This window comes from Lontra canadensis, unplaced genomic scaffold (assembly GCF_010015895.1).
Source record: "Lontra canadensis isolate GAN:19392208 unplaced genomic scaffold, GSC_riverotter_1.0 scaffold204, whole genome shotgun sequence".
Taxonomy (NCBI): domain Eukaryota; kingdom Metazoa; phylum Chordata; class Mammalia; order Carnivora; family Mustelidae; genus Lontra; species Lontra canadensis.
In genome coordinates this window covers 82,074-103,323 of record NW_022631198.1, presented here as the reverse complement: position 1 = coordinate 103,323, position 21,250 = coordinate 82,074, and the positions used below count along the sequence as shown (strand labels likewise).

The window sequence follows — 21,250 nt, the reverse complement described above, 5'->3', positions numbered from 1 at the left end:
AAATAAAAAAAATCTTTAAAAAAAAAAAAAAAAAAAAAAAAAAAAGATAGGAATTCCACTAGATTGTGATGTATTTTTACTGCATCCTTCTCTTATCAGAGACATTTCAAGCCCAAAATACTCATTTTTAGAATTAGGCTGATATACCTAGGTGAATTCTTCTGATTAATTCATACTCAGGACTTTCAGCTTCAGTTTTTTCATTCTCACTTTTTAATGGAAAACCATTTTAGACATGTGATTTGGTAAATATCTTATTTATACCATTTATGTCAATTTGGTTTCTGTCACAGCCGCTGCAGAAAATCTTCTGCAGTCATATTTAGTATTATCTGTCATAACACTGAAGTAGTTTATTACTTAAGGTAAGGGACATTTATTAGTTGGTTTGAACTGCTTAATTCTGTAGGATTGGTGAATTACTAGATACTGTCTTATGACGGTAAAGTAAATGAACTAGATGTGATCTCTACAGTTGAGAATTCAGCGATGTCTGAAGCATTTTTCAGGAAAGATATAATGACATACGTGGAAACATCAACAAACATATGTACCCTTACTTGAGACTGTGGTATTGTGCTCAAGTGCTTTACATGCTTTATTTTATTTAATTTCTTCAATAACCCATGAAATAAACACTGTGTTCCAAACAAAAAAGAAATTAAGGTAAGTAATTTGCCTGTGGTCATATGATTAATACATTGTGTTGAGAATTCAGATCCTCAAATCTGAATCTCTTTAATTCTAGAACCAGAGCTCTATCTAAATGACTACCCTGTTTACCACCTTCTAGAAAGAGTACAAGCTTTGGAGTGTGCTTTGGTCTGTGCTACTTACCAGATCTCTGTTTTTGGATAAGTTACTCAGGGCCTTCATTTTGTTAGTGTTTAAATACAGGGATTGATGATAATACCTACCCTAAAAGATTATTATGAAGATTAAGTATAATGTGAGGTAAAATGCCTAATATAGTGCCTGGCTGATAGTGGGTAATCTATAAGTAGTAGCTGTATTATTAATGAAGACTTTTTTTAAACCTTTTATTTTGATATTTCAGATTTCAGAGTAATTCCATTAGTACAAAGAATTCCCATATACCTTTTACTTAGATTCCCCACCTTAACATTTTGCCACATTGGCTTTTTCATTTTTTTTCCTAAACTATTTAAAAATAAATTGCAGACTTGATGCCTCTCTACCACTTAATATTTCATCATTCATATTTTAAATATGTATTTATATTGATAGAGACTCATAGATTCTTATTTTATTCAGTAGGTTATAATGTTTCTATCATTATTTAATAAAGTACAATCTCTTAAAACAATATGCAGTTATCATATCTGGAGATTTTGTTTAAATTACATGCACTAGGTTGTCCATCTGAACAGTTTTTGCAACATTGCCTAATTGTCACCTGAAATATTTTCCTTGTGACTCCTTCCCTTTCATTAGCACATAAAGTGATACCACATTTGCCAAGAATTTTTCACTTAAAGTTTCCCTATTATCCTTTTCCTTTTTTTCTTCCTTTTATTTCTTGCTCTTTCTATCTGATCTTCTTTAGGCCAGGCTTCCTTAATTAAGCTTTTCAAGTCAAAGCTGGCCTACTTAAGAACTGGTAATTCTGAGTATAAAAATTTGGGATACTTCCTAGCATAAGAACATTTGAGAACCATAGAATCCCTGCTACTACTATTTTGCCAGTTAAAAAGCTAAAAAAAAAAGTAATTAGCAGGTTTTTTTATTTTATTCTTTTCCTTTATTTAGATCTGGTAGGTACCACAGGTGAAATTTTATTGGCTCTTAAGGTAGTTATGATTACTTATTTTTTTTTAAAGATTTTATTTATTTATTTGACAGAGAGAGAGATCACAAGTAGGCAGAGTGGCAGGCAGAGGGGGAGGGGGAAGCACGCTCCCTGCTGAGCAGGTGGGGGTGGGGGGGGCTTGATCCCAGGACGCTGGGATCATGACCTGAGCCGAAGGCAGAGGCCTAACCCACTGAGCCACACAGGCACCCCAGTTATGATTACTTATAAACAATCTAAAATTTAAGTGTCAGATAATTATTTTTGCATATTCTGTATGTTACAATTTACTTTTTTCTTTTGGAGGTTTTAAGAATTTTTAAGAATATGTGCACAACTGGGGGCGCCTGGGTGGCTCAGTGGGTTAAAGCCTCTGCCTTCGTCTCAGGTCGTCATGATCCCAGGGTCCTGGGATCAGAGCCCTTCATCGCTATCTGCTCAGCAGGGAGCCTGCTTCCTCCTCTCTGCCTGCCTCTCTGCCTACTTGTGATCTCTGTCTGTCAAATAAATAAATAAAATCTTAAAAAAAAAAAAAAATGTGCACAACTGAAAGAACTAATATTTTTAGTATTTATTCTTAAGCTTTCAGTGTATAACTAGTCTTGTCTTTTGTTGAGAAAATAAGTGTATGAGTTTAGTTTACAGAGCAGGTAAGGAAGTTCCAGTAAGCACATCAATGATTTATCATTTTAAAAGCATTATATATTATTTGGAGTTTATGTTTTGCTTCCGAGTATTTGACCCTTGAAATAACAACAACCTAGATTTCACTCAGCTTGACTCCAAATGATGTAATGAGATGGGAAAGTATGTCTAGATATACTCTGTGTGGTACTGGCAATCATGCATATTCAACAAGATAATAACATAATGACATCCATTCTCTAAGGAATACAAAGTGCTTTGTGGAAATTATTTTTTAATCTTTATCTCTTCTGAGTCAAAGTGCGTGGGAGACGGTGGTAGTCCCAGTATAAAAAACAGAGGCATATATGATTCGAAGATTGCCTTCAGAGGCTCAGCCTCACTTTAAATCAAATTGTGTTACTTTATACAAAACCATAATACCCGTTTTAAAGTACATTATGAATTTATGTTAAAACAGCCACATTTTAAAAGTATCGTATTCTGTCGCAGACATAATTATGAATAAGAACTAATGATGCAAAGGGTGTTGTTAGTTTGGACTCTTTTTGGTTTTGGGATCTAAAATTTAGTGTAAAATTAACATTGCCAACTTCCTTCCGTTGTATTCTCGTCTGGTTATTCTTCAGGCCTGCTCTACTGCACTGGTCCTGGGGTGCAGTTACCCTCAAATAACCTTCAAGTAACCTCCTTTATTGGATCACTTATTTCTTGAATTTAGTGTCTTCCCTTTTCTTAGTTTATTCCCTCATTATGCTGGACCATGTTCTTTAGTAGTTTCCTGAGAAAGAATAGGAGGTGCAATTTTGAACTTTCTTAATTTATTGTTTAGCTAAGTTAGAGAGTTCTAGGTTAGAAGTAACTCTGAAATTTTTGAAGGTGCTATTTTCAGTACTTTTTAAAAAAGATTCTATTTATTTAGGGGCGCCTAGATGGCTCAGTGGGTTAAAGCCTCTGCCTTCGGCTCAGGTCATGATCCCAGAGTCCTGGGATCGAGCCCCACATCGGGCTCTCTGCTCAGCAGGGAGCCTGCTTCCTCCTCTCTCTCTGCCTGCCTCTCTGCCTACTTGTGATCTCTGTCTGTCAAATAAATAAATAAAATTTTTTTAAAAAGATTTTATTTATTTATTTGACAAAGCACAGGTGGGGGGGTGGTGCGGCAGGCAGAGGGAGAGGGAGAAGCAGGCTCCCCACTGAGCAAGAAGCCCAACCTGGAGCTCAGTCCCAGGACCCTGGGATCATGACCTGAGCTGAAGGCAGAGGCTTAACTAACTGAGCCACCCAGGCGCCCCTTTGGTATTATTAAGTCCAGTGCCAACTAAGATATCTGGTCCTTAGTATGTGATGAGCTTTTGTCTTCTGGAAGCTTTTAGGGCCATCATTACTTTCCCCCATGTTTTGGGTGTTTTTTAACCTCCCCATAGTGAGCTTATCATGCATCTTTTCCAGTTCATTGAACTGGGTGTTGAGTGGACTCCTACCGTCTGGAGACTCATCTTCAGTTCTGGGGAATTTTCTTAAACTATCATTTTCCCACCTCCTTTTTCACTGTTTTGTTTTCTGGTTTTCGTTTTTAATTTTAAAAGGCAATAAATATGTTGGGTCTCTGTTGTTCCTGTCTTACCTTTTCTCCATTTTCCATTTATCTGTTTTTCTACTTTCTGAGGGGTTTACTCATTTTGTCCTTTCAATGCTTCTATTACATTTTCATTTCCGTCCTTTCTTAAAATTTACACGAGCTCTTTTCTAAAGGATGGGTACATTCACACACACATATACACATGAATATATACATGTATTTATATGTTTCATGGATATGATGCCTCCTTTTCTCTCTCTCTGACATTAAATATAATTTGATTTTAGAGTTTCTTGAGCTTCTGTTATTGCCTCTGTTTCCTCAGATTCACTTTTCTGTTTGCTGATTGGTTTGTTTGGATCTCTGTCTTTCATTGGAGGCTCTTCTCAAATTTGTAGTGATTCTTGGTTCTTAGTTCATATTTAATTTTTTTAAAGATTGTATTTATTTGTTTGACAAAGAGAGGGTACAAGCAGGGGGAGCAGGAAGGAGAAGGAGAAACAGGCTCCCGCTGGGCAGAGAGCTCGACGACGTGGGGCTCGGTCCCTGGACCCTGGGATCATGACCTGAGCCGAAGGCAGGCACTTAACAAACTAGCCACTTAGGCGCCCCTCTTTGTTCATATTTAAAGGGGAGGCTCCAAAATCCAGTACTTGGAAGCTCGTTCTGTGTCCATAACTTGTGGGACACTTGCCAAGTGGTAGGCATCACAATGGATGATCAGAAGGGAGCCTGGCCGTTTTGTTGGGAGCTTCAAGGTGTCAGTATCTCTCCGGTCTCTTCTAGGTTAGATCTTCCCCTGAACTGGGGGGCCATCACCTGACTTCATAGGTCAGGGAAGGAAGCGTAGGGGTCTGGCAGTTCCTTGTACAGATTTCTAAGAACTCCCATCTTTAGTACCTGATCCCCTCAATTCTTGATCTTTTCTAGGATCTGGGAAAAACTTTTCTCAATCATGGTTTGAGTCGTAGTGGTACTGAGGCAAGTATCTGCAGCAGATCGGTGCTGATAATGTTATTCACATTTCTTAGTTATTCAGGTGGAATTCCCGCAATTTTCTTTTCAGTTTTCTTTATTAGAGATGTATATTTTAGAAAAGTACAGTGTTCTTATTTTAACAATTTAAAGGTAAAATGTATAAAGAAAAAGTTCATTCCCTGGTTAGTGTCCCTCCGTTCCTATCCCGAGTAACTTGTAGTAACTGACAGTTGTTAATATCTACTACTCTGTCACTGCCATACAGACATATACAAAGGTGTTTCATTGCTTGAAATGAAAGAGAATTCATACTTTACAGATTCTGTGACTTGCTTTAATCATTCAGTATATCATAAACATCCTTCCAGGTTAATAGAAATAATGCCATCTTACTCTTTTTAATAACCAAATGTTATTTCATAGTAAGTTTATATCAGAATCTGTTAAACCATTCCAAAGTTGTTTCCATGGGGGAGGTGTTTTTCTGGTTTGTCTTTTACTATGTCAAACAGTGCTCTACCATATATCCTTTTATCCTCACACGCTTTTGTTTCTTCTTCACCTTCTTCTCAAATCTTGAAATTTCAGTTTGATTCACCATTTGTTTAGAGTACTCCCCCTAGCATTTTCCTCCAGTAGGATACCTGGTGTTGCCTGTTCAAAAGTATCTTCGGCCATCTCCCAGATAGGTCAGGCTGTTAGAGACCCCTGAGCAGAGGCCTATCAGGCGGTAGTGGATGGCCCAGCATCAGTTCTGGGGAATTTTCCTTCTTGGGCTGGGCATCGCAGCAGCTGGTGGACTGTCCGCTCTCAGCCGATAGGTTCCTCTGGTTGTACGTAGCCACCGCTTACCAGCTGCAGGTATGGGGGCAGCTCAGCCCATCAGTGCAGCTCCCCGCATGCAGCTGCATCTCTTCCACTCTCTGGGCTCCTCATAATGCAGTGAAACCTAGATCCTTGCCCCAGGCTTGAAGAAAAATCTAGTCTTCCCTGCCATCAGTTCCTTGGTTCTTCCCTTGTTTGAGAGAGTATAGCCTGCCTTGCTTTCTTCCCTAGGGATTTCTAAAGAACTTGGTGGACCAGGTCTCAGGTGGACCAGGCCCTCCCCTTCACATCTGCCTTGTTCTGGTGTTCTTCCATGGAGGAAATCAGACCACAGATGAGGTCAGGAGTTATGTGCTCTGATTATCATCTTCCCAGAATCTCTTCATCTCTGTTACCTTTTTTTTTTTTAATGTTTCATATATTTTCAGCATTATTAGAGGACATTCTGTTTCCTGCTGTTTCTTATAACAGTATCTGTGGCATTCCCTTGGTGTGTTACATATCAAAATGGATACTGACCCTGCTGTCCTGGGAATAAGGCTATTGAAAGTGAGTCCTGGCACTGATAGCAAAAAAATATTAACTGAGATTCTTTTAAACAGTACATCAAAGTAGTCACATGGAAAAGACTATACTTTGTATAGTCTTTGTAAGAGAAAAGACTAACTTTGTATAGTCTTTGTAAGAGAAGGGACTTTTCCCCATCTCTCTCAGTTGTTTAGTGAATATGTAACCTTTGTCACCTGGCATGGAAACCCAGGAAAATGTTGAATGTGTCTCCTAAAATCTGCATAATTAGGGCGCCTGGATGGCTCAGTTGGTTAAGCGTCTGCCTTCCACTCAGGTCATGATCCCGGGGTCCTGGGACTGAGCCCTGCATCAGGCTCCCTGCTCCACTGGGAGCCTGCTTCTCCCTCTCCCTCTGTCTGCCTCTCCCTCTGCTTGCGCTCTCTCTCTCTCTCTCTGTCAAATACATAAATAGAATCCTTTTTTAAAATTTTTTTTAAAAAGAGGGGTGCCTGCGTGGCTCAGTCCTTCCTTGGGCATCTGCTTTCAGCTCAGGTCTTCATCCCAGGGTCCTGGGATCAAGCTCCATGTGGGGTTCCTTGCTCGGTGGGAAGCCTGCTTCTCCCTCTCCCTTTCCCATTCCCCCCGCTTGTATTCCCTCTCTCGCTGTCTCTCTTTAAATAAATAAATAAATAAATAAATAAATAAATAAATAATAAAAATAAAATCTGCCTAATTGGTTCTTAAGTAGAATTCTGGAACATAATCTTTTCATAAATTAAGGACTGGTTATATACTAATATTTTGTGATGTGTTACACTTTTGGTTCTATTTTTATGTTTGTAATTCTACTTCCCTCTCAACAGTTTTCCTGATTAAGGATATTTTAATAGCTGGCCCCTTTCAAAACCATTTTTTTTTTAAAGATTTTATTTATTTCAGAGAGAGGGGGAGAGAGAGAGAGAGAGTACAGAGGGAGAGGGAGAAGTAGGACTCAATCCCAGGACGCTGGGATCATGACCTGAGCCGAAGGTAGATGGTTAACCAACTAAGACACCCAGGAGCCCCTTTCAAAACCATTTTAAGAAGCTTTTGTAATAGTGATTTAGTCTGTTATTTCATTTGTTACTTTGGGAGAAATCACAGGGAATGTCCTACTGCTTTGTCCATCAGAGGATATTAATGGGGATGGAATGGTCATTTGAGAAAAGGACAGTGTAAAGGTGACTTAGGAAATTATTTTTTTCTGCCCGTGCTTTTTAAGAAGATGTTGCTTATCTTAGTTTTCTGTTCACTTTTTAAGGGTCTGATGGATCTGTGCAGGATAATTTTAAATGCCAGTGTAATTATCTTCTCTTTTCCCCCTTCAGCATTGCTATGGCAACAAAAGAAAATATGACTTCCCAGAGAGGAATGTTGAAGTCGATTCAGAGCAAAATGAATACTTTGGCCAGTATCCTTTTTGAAAGTTTGAAATCTCTAGTTCTTGGTAGGGGGGAGGTGTCTATGGTTATTTTTTTGGGGGGGGGGGTCATGTTGCCATCATCAATAGCAGTTGAGGCCATTACTACATAATATGAATATGCCTTGCATTCCTACTTTATAGAAATTGATACTGTTTAGCGCCATTTGTAAAAGATTGTACACTAGAAGTCTGATAATAGATTTAGAAACAAATTATCAATTTGAAAATTCAAATTATTCACAAAATTATTTTACATTTTAAAAGCTCTTGAATCCATGTTAGAATGCCACAATATATATTATTCTTACCTCAACATTGTAAATGACATGCTTTTTCTTCTTTTTCCAGTTTGGAGAATTAAGTCAGTGGCAGATGCTTAGAAGGAGAAGGAAGGAGACAGACAGCCATAACATGTTGTAGATGAGTGTAACTGCCAGTATTTTCATGTGATTCTTCATGCACGAGCTGAGTGCTCAGATAGTTTATTGTGACCTCTACTTTTTAATTCTTGAGTTTCCTGACTTTAATTAGGATTACTAATACTTCCATGAAAGCCAGTGGAGAAACTCGTAAGCCTGTTACTCTGAAACATTTTGTTTACTCTCTGAGAAGTCAAGCCTTTTGGAGAAGAAAAGTTTTCTTTCCCAATTAAAAAGGGAGGAAGCACCCATAATTTTCAAAAGTTGAGTATCTTCTGGTCCTGATAATTTAAAGTCACATTTAGTTTGATACTTATTTGCCTAGGGAGTATCCTGAAGTGTATTGGTATTTTCCAGTTTTTTTGTGAAATTTGTTCCTGTTTTGTTATCCTAAGCAGAAACCAGACATCCACAATCCTATCTGTCTTATGTAGGGCTATACAGTTTACAGAGTACTGCTGTATACATTGTATCATCAGGTTATAATACTTACAGAAGAATGCGTATTCAAAAAAGTCAAATAAAATGGGTTTTAGGACTCCATAGTCCTAAAATGGAAACCTAACTTAGACTGACTTAAGGAGGAAAGGAGGTAATTAATTTGTTTATATTTATCTCAGATTCACTGCTAGAATTTGGCTTAAGGCATAGCCCAATTAAGGAGTTTAGATTTTATTATTAATCTGCCATTCCTCTCCCTTTTCCGCGTATCTACTCCATCTCTTATCTTTCCTTGTGGCTGGCCTCATTCTCAGGTTTTCTCCTCATGATGACAGAGATGGCTGTAAGAGTCGTCTTCTGCTAGTTCAGAAATCCCTATGGAATGGGGGGGGTCTTTTCTAACAGCAGCAATAAAACGTCCCCAGAGGACTATAGTTGCCCGAGCTAGAGTCACTGTAAATATTCTTCCTGGCCAATCCTGAGTTTGTATGTATACCTGATGGCAGAGGACAAGGTCAGCCCACACTATTACATGAACTAGAAACTAGATTACTGTAGGGGGCGGGGGGGGGCCTCCGTAAAGGTAAACCAGACAGAAGTGTGCCCATTAGAAACATTTCCTAACGCCAAAAGTTTGCGTATTCTAAGGGGATTGTTCATCCTTTTACTAAGCAAAAAAAGATTAAACATTTGCTCTGTATGAGATTCGTACCTTGTAAAAGTTTCTGCCTATTATTTCATGCTCCCTTTTGTATATTTTAAAAGTTATTTCTGCATTTTTTTTTCATTATTTCAAAAAGCATTAATGCTTAACAATATATAAAGCTCTATTCTGGGTAGGAAGGGAAATTCAAGATCACTAGAAGACATGGTCCTAAACATAGAATACGTAGAATGTGTAAGTACAGGACTATGGTCCCTGCTGAGTAGTTTAATTACAGGAAAATGCAGTACAGACTCGCAAGGTGGAGGTGTTATTTCCGCTCGCTAGAGTTGTAGGTGCTTTCTGTTGGTGGTTTTCCTGACTTTGCTGGGATCCCTCTGTTAAAGAGGGCGTACCTGCAGGTGTGTTGTTGGAAATGCCAAGCAATATAGGAAGCGCAGGCGTTTGCTCTGGTCTGCAGCATACAAGCTAGAGTATGAAGAGAGTTTGAAATACTGAGTAAAATGTAGTTGTGACTGTTTTTAAACTTCTAAAATTGGAAATTTGCCATCTTTTTTTAATGTTTCCCACGTAGGATAGCTAGAGCAGTGTAACCCACTTTCCTACCGTATCCTACCTGCTGCTGCAAAGTATATTTAAAAATTTCAGTAATTCACCAGCGACTGATTTATTCAGGCCCTAGATTTGGTTCCCACCAATTGACCGATTCTAAGGGGGTTATCGCCCCGTGAGGAGAGGATCAGTTACTTCTTCAAAACTCTTCTGGCAGAACTTCCTACTCCCGAGTGAGAGAAGGGGTTTAAAGAGAGATGGAGAGGGGGAGAGGGCAAGAGGGAGGAGGGGAGTGGGGGTGGGGAATAGGGCTGCAGTAGCAGCAGTAGTTGCGGGTACCCGTGCCTCCCTGCCCTGCACACTGGCTCCCACCCTGACCTGAAGCCTGGTAGTAGAGCCTCAGTTTGTTTGAGGCCTTGAGCAGCAGGACACCCGCCGGGACATGTGTTTTTTAAGGGCTCCCTCAGTGTAACTTTCTTCCCCTGTATTTCTTCTCATATGTATTGTTTCTGGACCACGTTGATCTCTATTTTTGTGACTCCTGTGACTTTTCACTAAAGAGGATTCTTCAAATATGACCTTAATAAAGATTTCCCAAAGATCGTTTCCCCGCTGTGAACAGCCTGATCCAGCGAATCAATCTCAGGAAGCGGCGAGACTCCCTCATCCTGGGCGGAGTCATCGGCGTCTGTACCATCCTATTGCTGCTGTATGCTTTCCATTGATGGAGCGCCTCGGGGGACTCTTGGCGGCCTCCACTTTCACACCCTGATCTGGCGTAAGGAAATGGAGGAAGGAGAAGTTGATTGTCCTGATGATTAGCCTGACCTGCAGGAGTAATTCGGGACTGACAGCGGTGGACTCTGTGTCGTGGTCAGGGTGAGCTGAAGCCACAGTTTCTCTGTGCTGTCTTTTCTAACACACATTTCCTTCTGTTACGAGTTTAAAAAAAAAAAAAAAGTGTCAGTTGCTTTTGTCTTCCCAGGAGGTAAGTAAACCAATCAGAAACAGAGTTTCTGTGCTTCAGTAATAGTATGGAAGGCTGATGACAAGCCAGGTCTTACAGCTGGACTCCAGAAAACCAGGTTTCCCTGTATCCAAAGACTGCTTTCCTTTCAGCCCCCAGACTGGGTTGTGAATAAAAATAGTTCTTGTGCTTTTATTTGACACTCATGATGAGAAACCACAAGTCATTTCCTAATAAGCTGTACTATAAATTTCTATTCTGTGTCCCTGTTTTGGTATTCAAGGAAAATTACATTTTTCACAGATTCTTTGAGATGCCAACAGGTCAACTTCAACACAGTTGCGTTGTCTGAAACAGAAGACAAACACTGCAAAAAACCTTTTTTTTTCCTTCTTTTTGTAAATTGTATGCACACTGGGGTTGACTATATTACTGGAAAAGCATCAAGAATAACAGGCTTTTTTGGTCAGTCATTGTTTTTATTTTCTGTTTATTTCTTTCATTGGATTAATATTTGCTACTACAAGTCAATGAAATTCCAGTACTACCATGATAAAAGTAACTAATAGCCAATGTCTGTCATTGCCCTCACCAGTTCCTCAGAGTGAGCGGACTGCTCAGTTTTCAACTGATTATTCAACAAGCCTCATGTAAAAAGACATTGACTGAGGGGTCACCATCCAGATGATTCCATTTGTAAATGCTCCGTGGTCTAGGAGCAAAAGTTTGAGAACTGCTGCCTGATGTACTAGGAATTCTGGGTTTTATGAAAACCTGTTCATTCCAAATCTGTTAAGATTTCCCAAACCTCCAGAGAACGGTTTTATTGTTAAAGGTGCACGTAACAGAATCTGTCTCCATCTGCACCTGTCTTCTACTACCATCCCTGGACAGTGACAAAATTTTTAAACTACCCACCAGAATTCTTTTCAGGTTTAACCATTTCTCCATTTCTGTAAATGTGTGACTTGTCTAACTGAACTACCACAGACAGCTTGAAGACTTCAGCATCTGCACTCCTCACCAAGAAAGTTGCTCCTCACCATTGCAATTGACTCTGGTATTGACAGTATTGGCTTCAGACTGTGCCACAGGGAATAAAAGGATATTAGTGTGTAGTTCTTAACTGCATCACAGTGTGTGGGTGAGGACATTCAGGTGAACTCAATCACAGGCTGATGGTTATGCTAACCCCTGGTCTGGTACAGAAACAAAGGTTTTTCCTTCTGGTGTCAAAGTTTTATTATGTCCTGGGTATGAAAGGCATTTGATACATTTTTTTTTTTTTTTTAAACTACGGGGTTTATTTTTCTAAATATGGGTTGATCGATCAGTTACTTGATTGGGGATGCCCTTAAAAGAAAGTCTGAGTTTTCCCAACATGAACCTTAAAGGATCAGAGAAGTTCATTTATTAAATTCTCTGTTGGGAGAACAAAACTTCTCTCCCCTGACACTTTATTATTATCTTTGATTTTTCAAAGGGCCTTGATTGGTGATTGTGCCTCAGCTAAAATCTATTGGGACTTTCATTGCTATATGGTTGGCATTTATAAAATCTAAAGTATCATAAATAAAGTTATTTATTTAATTATACTACCAGTCTTTTTTACTGGTCTGGTTATTTGGTACATTCATTAAAGCTGATTATATGAGGGTAAACCGAGGTCCTGAGCTAACCTAGCTTGCTGCACTAAGCAAACATGTACTTTTGATGGGTGATGAGCCTCTCAGTTAGGGTTATGCTTAAATGAAGGAATAGAATTACGTTGGTTATTTTCGTTTTGAAAATAAACTAGTTCTTCCAAGGAAGTTGAAAAAGCTTGGTGTAGATGTTGGTGTCAGGTAGGTCTGTCTGACTAACCGCCCGGTGCTATAGCCCTTAGTGAGGTGACCCAGGGCAAGTGAAGATAGCTAGGATCTTCTCCTCTTATAGTTCCTTCATTCGCAGAAACAAGCCCTGGAATAAAGAAATAGAAGTATGCCATGTCATTTACAAGAAGGGGATTTGAGTCCTGTGATGGCTGATTTGAATTCTTTCAGTTTCATGCCATTTAGCTTTTTTTTTTTAACCATCTTAGTTTTCTCCTGTTTTCTTCTGCCCTTACAGACCTGCTGCTAGGCTCAGGAGCCAACTGTAAGTTGCTTGTTAGAGCTGGGAGGTCAGAAGGAAGTTGCCTCTTAGGGGAAATTATTCTCCCTCGGCCACTGTCAACATAATAATGCATCTTTCCTTTGGGATTATTTTAGTAACCATTCAGAACTTTCCTTTTCACTAAGAAGTATGAAAAACCATGGCAACATAAAGGACAAAAATTCCCAAAAGTGTACTTCTGAGATTTTGTTTTAATGTGTGCTGATAACTTTAGTTAAAAATGTTTAATTGATTACTAAATTCAAACCCAATTTCCAAGTGCTTCAGTTGATCTGTCCTGGCTTTCTCTATATTCTTCTTAGTGTTTTTAAGGATGCTGAAGGATTCCCTGTAACCTGCATTGCTAACCCTTTATTTTTCTAGTGTTAGAAAAGGGATTTCCTTCCCCAGTATTCCTCTCTCCTTTGTACCAAACTTGTATAGAGAATACCTTTTTCCCTACTGTGGATCAGGCATTGGAAGTAAAATCCTAAGAACTAATACAAGTGAAGAGAGGAGACATCACGTGGGCACTTTTTATACCTGAAACCAAATAATACTTACTTTAATTCTTTCCTACTGGATGCTGAACACATCTGACTAGGAAAATGTATTTACTGAGCCTTTTGATGTCATGACTTTTGGCCTCTCTGGAATGGAGGCCCCTTGGACTTGCATTCCCACCTCTGGTCTGCTATTTCACTTTAATAATCTCAACCTGATGAAAAGGACTTCAAAGAACTGGACTAACCTTTTTGGTTTTCTCATACCTCATGTTTGATCATTAGCCAGATACGATACTTTAGAAATTGACGCAGTTCTCTAACTTGCCGTGGAGGATAAATGGCCATGTCTAGGATGACACTAAAGTCTGTGGCAGTTGTCCCTAAAGCACAACCGGATTCCACTCAGAAAAGTGAACCGATTGCACTCCGTTCTTTCGGGTCAGAGGTTGTTTAGCCGGGTCTCTGTTCAGATGCAGAGCTTTTCATCGTGGTCTTTATAAACCAACCTTGTCTTTCTTTTATAAACCTGCATACCCTTTAGCTTCTCTGGGAAAAGAAAATAAGGAAGGATTAAGTGAATAAAGGACGTTTATTGGATAAAAAGCTGAGACAAAGCTGAGCCGTGTCTTGAGGGATCTTTCTCATTTTCTTTCTACCCAACTCTCACTTTAGTATAAGAGTATTTGCATCTGTTCCCATCCTATTAGCTCTTAGAGAGGGAGGGAAATCAATTCCAGTCACACTTTACCATGATGAAAGATGTTTCCTCGTGAAAAATGCCAATACAGATTTTTAAAAATCTATTCCAAATGCACTTTCTGATTTTGTTGCTTTTAAAATGGCTTCTTGGAACCAGATTTATTGTATTTGTACTTAATTTTTGTTCTCATCTAAATGTGCATTTTCTGACTGTATAGAAGAAGCTTTGTTATGTAATTTAATAATAAATTAGAAATCTAAATGGTTGTGCCTGTGGCTGTTTGTATTGAAATGGTACCATCGAGGAAGTTTGCGATGGAATTTTGAAATCTTTGGTATCGATAGGTTGTCCTTGTGATGTTCTAAAACCCAGAGTGAAACAGTACAGGTACTGAAACCTGCCCATCACCTATTGTTCGAAACCATCGTATGAATATTCCACTGATAACCCTAGAAATGAAGGACAGTCTCTTCTCAAAATGAAACTTGTGAAGGTATGACGGCAATGTAAAATTGTAGAATTGAACAAGAGAAGTGGGTTTTTACCCTCCCTAAATAATGACTTTTTATCCTAAACACCAGAACTTGATTCTTTGCCACACCAGAGAGTTTGAAAATCCCTCATGTTCCATTACCTCTCCAAATGTCCTTATTCTTATTTTATACTTCCTTTTTTTTTTTTTAAGGTTTTGTTTATTTATTTGACAGACGGAGATCACAAGTATGCAGAGAGCCCCCTCTGCTTCCTTTTTTAAAATAACAGTATAGGGGCGCCTGGGTGTCTCAGTGGGTTAAGCCTCTGCCTTCAGCTCAGGTCATGATCCCAGGGTCCTGGGATCGAGCCCAGCATCAGGCTCTGTGCTCAGCGGGGAGCCTGCTTCCTCCTCTCTCTCTGCCTGTCTCTCTGCCTACTTGTGATCTCCGTCTGTCAAATAAATAAACAAAATCTTTTAAAAAATAAAATATAATAACAGTATAATTGAAATAAAATGCATGCACCATAAAATCCACCCTTTTAAAGTGTACCAAAGGGTGTTAGTATATTAGTTGTGCAGCTAGCACCACTGACTTCAAACCATTTCAATTACCCCAAAAAGCAGCACTGTCCCCCTTAACAGTGACTCCCCGCCCGCATCTCTGGCCTTTTTATCTGACCAGACTGTTCTTACTACTTTGGCCATCCCAGTTTTCCCCCTCTCATCCATTCAAACAGTTTCCAAAGTACCCACTTCTGTTGTTTTTTTTTTTTTACTTATCTATTTGACAGAGAGAGATCACAAGTAGGCAGAGCAGCAGGAAGAGAAGAGAGGGGGAAGCAGGCTTCCCACTGAGCAGAGAGCCTGATCCCAGGGGCTCGATCCCAGGACCCTGAGACTGTGACCTGAGCCAAAGGCAGAGGCTTAACCCACTGAGCCACCCAGGCGCCACCACCCCCCCTACTTCTTTCTTGGGATCCTGACCTCCTTTTGGCTATGAACCTGTGCCCAACCCTGTGTGTGTGCACCCCCACGTAGACCTACATAAAATCCAGCACCACTCTTAGGTTAGCCATCCCTCTTACAGATAAGGGGACAAACCCAGAAGGATTCAGTAATTTGCTCAAAATCAGAGTGAACAATATAGCAAGGATTTGAATCTTGAGGGCTTTTTGATGCCAAATACTGTGCTAGTTCTGCAAGATATAATTTAACTTGTGCTGCATGATTATGAGAGGAGTTAGGAAAGAACCACCCATTTGGCCTGGTTTTTAAAGTGGTACATTTAAATCTCATTTAAAGTCCTGCAGCTTGATTATTTTCAAGGAATACGAACTAGTGGCTGTGATTGCTTAGTAAAGTTTTCCTTTATAAATCACTTCCTTTACGAGAAGTAATGTAATGCATTGAGGTTGTCAAAAAAAAAAAAAAAAAGGGTTTTAGTGGCCTTAGGTGGACCAAACTTCCTGTTCAACTCTTCCTACCTTCTAGTTTAGAACCTCACAGGTCTTCCTAGAGACGGCCGACTATGGCAGTGGTGTGCTGCATTTTCCTTCTGGGTGGAATGGCTTTGATGGGCCGCCACTCCTATGGCACCTGCCCTCTCCTTGGGAAAGGATCTGAGGCCCTGTCCCAGCATGCCTTGTCTGATGGCAGGGATGCCTAGAATTAAAAAAAAAAAAAATGGCTGGAGAATCTCACTGAAGACGTTTGTTATCAGGACATTTTCCCTTGTTTCTCTACAGCAAAAGCCAGGAGAAAAGTATATTCCCCTCCTGAAGATACAGATTTGCCGACTGAACTGGAACAAAGAGGAAAGCACTTCAGCCTGATGCCTTGGGCTCTGCCAGGCTAAGATTCCCCACCTTGGCAGACCTCCTCAGCTTGCAGAGCTCTTTATTATTAACTCTCTGAAAAGACTTAAAAGCTAAGAAGATCAGGTGCTGAATATCTGCTTAGAGGAATCCCAGAGATCACTTGACAGTGTTCTGTTGCTCTCATCCAATTGTCATCTAATTTGTTACCCCAATCTGTGGTATTCAGTTTTCCTCCTTTGGGATACAAAGCTCTTAGGAAACCGTCACTTTCTCTTAATTAGTGCATTTCTTTTAGATATTCTCAAGCATCCAATTAGTTCATGCTTTTGCTGGTGAAATTGCTTACAGCTTGAGGGAGAGCAGGCAAATATGATTGGTTACTACTTTTAAATCCCTGCTGAAAAAATACGGCTTAAACATAATCATTTCCCCCAAAGTGACTATCTCTAAATGAGGGTGGCACATAATTCATACGATTCTCCCGGATGTACGTGCACTCATGGATGATGTGCTAAGAATATGGCATTTGTGTTTTCCACTCTGGAATAAGTCCTCAGTCCCCACCTTGTCCTCTCCTGTCCCCTGTTGCATGTCCCACGAGCCCCGTTGTTCATTACTAACTGCGTGTGCCAGTCCTGAGCTGGGAGTCCTGCCTCTCATCTAACCCCTCAACGTGCTCTGCATACAGCTGCCTCGTTCATGTTCCTAAACAACTGCCAGCCTCTCATCGCTCTGTTCCAGAATAGCTGGCAGCTCCCTGTTACGTTTGCCAGTGTGATGCGTGGTGGCCAGCGCGGCGACTGCACTGCCAGGGCTGCGCAGGGAGGGAGCCGGCTCGGCCACCGGAGCCCCCCCCAACCCCAACAACCATCAGCTGCCCTCCTGAGCTGCGCACGGCAGGGCCGCCTAATGCAGGAGGAAGAGCAGATGTCCCGTATTCTGCCGCTGGATCAGACACTTCTGGGCCACCGGCAGAGTCACTACATTGCTCTCGGAGCAGCTCGCTTATCTGCAAAATGGACTCTCAGCAACTTGAGACTGAACCAAGTAAAAGAGAACAAGGGTATAAAATTTCTCAGAATGTTCTCCAGAAATAATGGCAGGGGTGGGGGCAGTTTTCCACCAGACCTCAAGTCTCTGGGGGCCAGGGCAGTGTTCTGGTCTTAACATCATGTGCATGAACTTTATGCAGAAACTGTCACACAACTCTTCTAAATTCAGTGAAATCTGACTCAGAGCCCCATCGTCCAGGGCTTAGGGAAAAAAAAGAAAGGGAAGGAAAGGAAAAAGGAAAGAAAGGAGGGAGGAAAGAAAGAAAAAAGGCAAAGAAAAAAAAAGAAAAAAAAGAAGGAAATAATCTTGGTCATAATTGAATCGCCTTCCCTTTGCCTCTGGGTTGTGCAAAGCTTCCAAGAGTCTTTCAGTGTCTAGAACGTTGGGAGCTGGCACTCTGATCCACACTGAGCCCCACTGATACGTTCACTATCTGAGCCCACAAAGTCCTTGAAGCCACTGGCCACTTTGCCTCCATGTCACATTTGGGCACAGGGATCTTTGCCAAAGTGCTCCTGGGCCTGGTTCTCAGCCTCCCTGGTGCACCCCAAACCACACCTATTCCCCTGAGGTGGGAGCACTGTGAGGGACGGGGACACTGGCAGAAGCCCAGGCCCAGCTGATACCAGTGACCACCCCCCCACCTCCCACTCTGCTCCCACAGTTCCCTGGCTCTTCCCACCTTCCTCTTTCCCCGCCCCTCCCAGGATGAGATGCCACTGTCCCAGATGCAGACTGTCCACTGTCCCAGATGCAGACTGTCGAGGTCTTCTCTGAGGGGCTAGGGAGGTGAAAGGATGGGATGCTAACTTCCTCAGGTGCTCCTCCCCACCCTTCCCCTCCCCCCTGCTCCCCCTTAACCCGGCCATAGCCTCAATACGCGGCACGAGGTAGGCATTAAGAGCTTGTTGAGTAAAATGGAAGAAGGAATTAAACAAAACAAAAAAACACCACAAAGTTCTAACACAGATTTTCTTTGTCTAGAAGCCCAGCTCTCAGGGGTTGTCCTGCCCCATATCTTCTTGTCTCCGCAGCTCCGAGCAAAGGCCTCCCAGAACACCCTGTGATTTGCCTGCTCCTGAGGGCTGGGGACTACAGAGTTGGAGTCCTTCCACGCCCCTCCCTCACGGGACATTTGTTAGTGTCTGGAGACATCACTGGTTGTCACAACTGTGGCGGATCATGGATAGAGGCAAGCACGGCGCACAGGACACCCACGCCGGTGGGCAAAGAATCATTCAGCCCCGAGAGCCAGAGGGCCCATGTTGAGAAACCCTGGCTCAAACTGAATTCATGTGAAAGTTGACAGCATCCCTCAGGGATGAAAATTACTCAGAGAGGTCCCCTTGCCACCGATTCCTCCTCACTGCCCTTTACTGGTTCCAACTGCTTATAAGGCAGAGCCGGCACACGTGATCTTCACCGCCCCTCGCCCTGCCTTTCCCTCCTGCTTCACCCCACCCGTTCCTCAGCCCCGCGGCATACACATTGGCACCGTCCCCGAGTGACATTATGTGCCAAGGGCTTTGTAAATTTCCTCCTTTGGAATGAATGACCTCCTTTCCAAGCCTGCCTGTAAAACACATTCTCCTTGTTTGAAACCCCCCCCCCACCGTGGGAAGTAATTGCCTAATGGGTGTGGGGCTTCTTTTTTGGGGTGAGGCACTGTTTCTAGAACCACATAGAGGTAGTGGGAGCACAAAGATGCGAATGTGCTAAATGCCATTGAACTGTACACTTTTTTTTAAAGATTTTATTTATTTATTTGATACAGAGAGAGAGATCACAAGCAGGCAGAGGGGTGGGGGGAAGCAGGCTCCCCGCTAAGCAGAGAACCCAATGCGGGGCTCAATCCCAAGACCGCGAGATCATGACCCGAGCCGAAGGCAGGGGCTTAACCCACTGAGCCACCCGGGCGCCCCTGAACTGTACACTTTAAAGTGATCTACCTTGGGGCGCCCGGGTGGCTCAGTCGGTTAAGCATCTGCCTTCCCCTCAGGTCATAATCTCAGGGTCCTAGGATCGAGTCCCACATTGGGCTCCCTGCTCAGCAGGGACTGCCCCCTCTCCTTCTCATGCTCACTCTCTCGCCCTCTCTCGCACAAAAATAAATAAATACATCTTTTAAAAAATGAACAATTGGATCACCATAATCAAGATAGGAGACATATCCATCACGGCCCAAAGTTTCCCTGTGCCCCTTTGTAAATCCCTCCCTCTAACCCTCCTCACCCCCTCATCCCCAAGCAACCACTGCTCTACCCTCTGTCTCTATAAATTAGTTGACATCTTCTAAAGGTTCATGTAAATGGCATCATGCAATATGTTATGTGGGCCTGGCTTCCTTCACTTAGGGTAACTATTTTGAGATGTATCCACGTTGCGTGTACCAATAGACGATTTCCTTTCTTCTTGTTGAATAGTATTCCATTGTTTGAATGTAGTACAATGTGCTCGTCTACTTCGCTGCTGTTGGACTTTGGGATTGTTCCCAGTTTGGGACCATCACAAATAAACCTGCTGTGGACTTTCACACACCTGTCTGCACATGGGCATGTATTTCCCTCTCTCTTAGGTAAATACCTAGGAGTGGACGGACTGGATCCATTGGCCAGCCTCTGTTTTACTTTTTAAGAAATTGACAAGCTGATATCCAAAGTGTACCATTTTATTTTTTTTTTAAAGGATTTTATTTATTTAGCTGTCAGAGAGAGAGCACAAGCAGGGGGAGGAGCAGAGGGAGAAGTGGGCTCTCTGCCGAGCAGGGAGCCCGATGCGCGCTCAGTCCCAGGACTCTGGGATCATGACCTGAGCTGAAGGCAGATGCTTAACCGACTGAGCCACCCAGGCGCCCCCAAGGTGTACCACTGCATAATCTAGTCTATGAGAGTTCCAGTTCGTTCACATCCTCACTGACATTTGGTATAATCTGTTACATTTTAGCCATTCTCACTGGCGTGTAGTCATGTCTTGTTGCGGTTTTAGTCTCCATTTCCTTAATAACTAATGATGTCGAGCTCTTTCCAGTTTTTGTCACCTACATATCTCTCCTGGTGAAATGTCTGTCTAAATCTTTTGCCCACTTTTATGGGTTATTTTGTGTGCGGAATATCAGGAAAGGTATTGGAGATGGTATGAGCTGCCAGCTCTGGGAAACGGAAGGAGCAAACTGGAGGCCACAGTCGAGAAGGGCTCTTCGTTTCTCACCCTGTGAATGCTGCCTCTTATAATTGTTTATAGTTTTTAAAAGGGAAATAGGCTGCTTAGAAAGACATCAGTACTGAAAGCATATTTTATAACGGATGGAGGGAGACTGCTCTGTTTAGCCAAGAGCAGTTCCGACACTCCGCACTGGTAGGAAATTGGAGCACTGAAGCCTTAATGGAACCGTGAGCTTTTTACATCGCTTCGTATTTAATCATTCATGGTGGCACACCAGGGACAACGCTGCTGCTGGGCCAGGACTCCTCTAAGACCCCATCAAGCAGGGCTTGGTATTTATGGTTTTGTTTTATTTTTTCATTAAAGAGATTTTATTTATTTATTGGTCAGAGTGAGTATAAGCAGGGGGAGCAGCAGGCAGAGAGAGAGGAGGAAGCAGGCCCCCCGCTGAGCAGAGAGCCCAATTGCAGGGCTCCATCCCAGGACCCCGAGATCATGACCTGAGCCGAAGGCAGATGCTTAACCGACTGAGCCACCCAGGTGCCCCTGCTT

General features: G+C 41.8%; 1 protein-coding gene across 4 annotated transcripts in view; it reads left to right on the top strand.

The window, feature by feature from the left end:
• The window catches only part of GOSR1 (golgi SNAP receptor complex member 1), a 55,910-nt gene extending 41,458 nt beyond the window's left edge, over positions 1-14,452 (top strand). For 2 of the 4 annotated variants that reach the window (XM_032848475.1, XM_032848474.1), the window contains exons 8-9: positions 7,715-7,797; positions 10,486-14,452. In XM_032848475.1, the coding sequence (XP_032704366.1) occupies positions 7,715-7,797; positions 10,486-10,610 (208 nt within the window). In that variant the 3' untranslated portion in view covers positions 10,611-14,452. Of the gene's footprint in view, positions 1-7,714; positions 7,798-8,340; positions 8,466-9,494; positions 9,622-10,485 lie in introns of those variants that run through there. The other 2 variants (XM_032848476.1, XM_032848477.1) reach the window with 2 other exon arrangements.
• Positions 14,453-21,250: the final 6,798 nt, after the last annotated feature.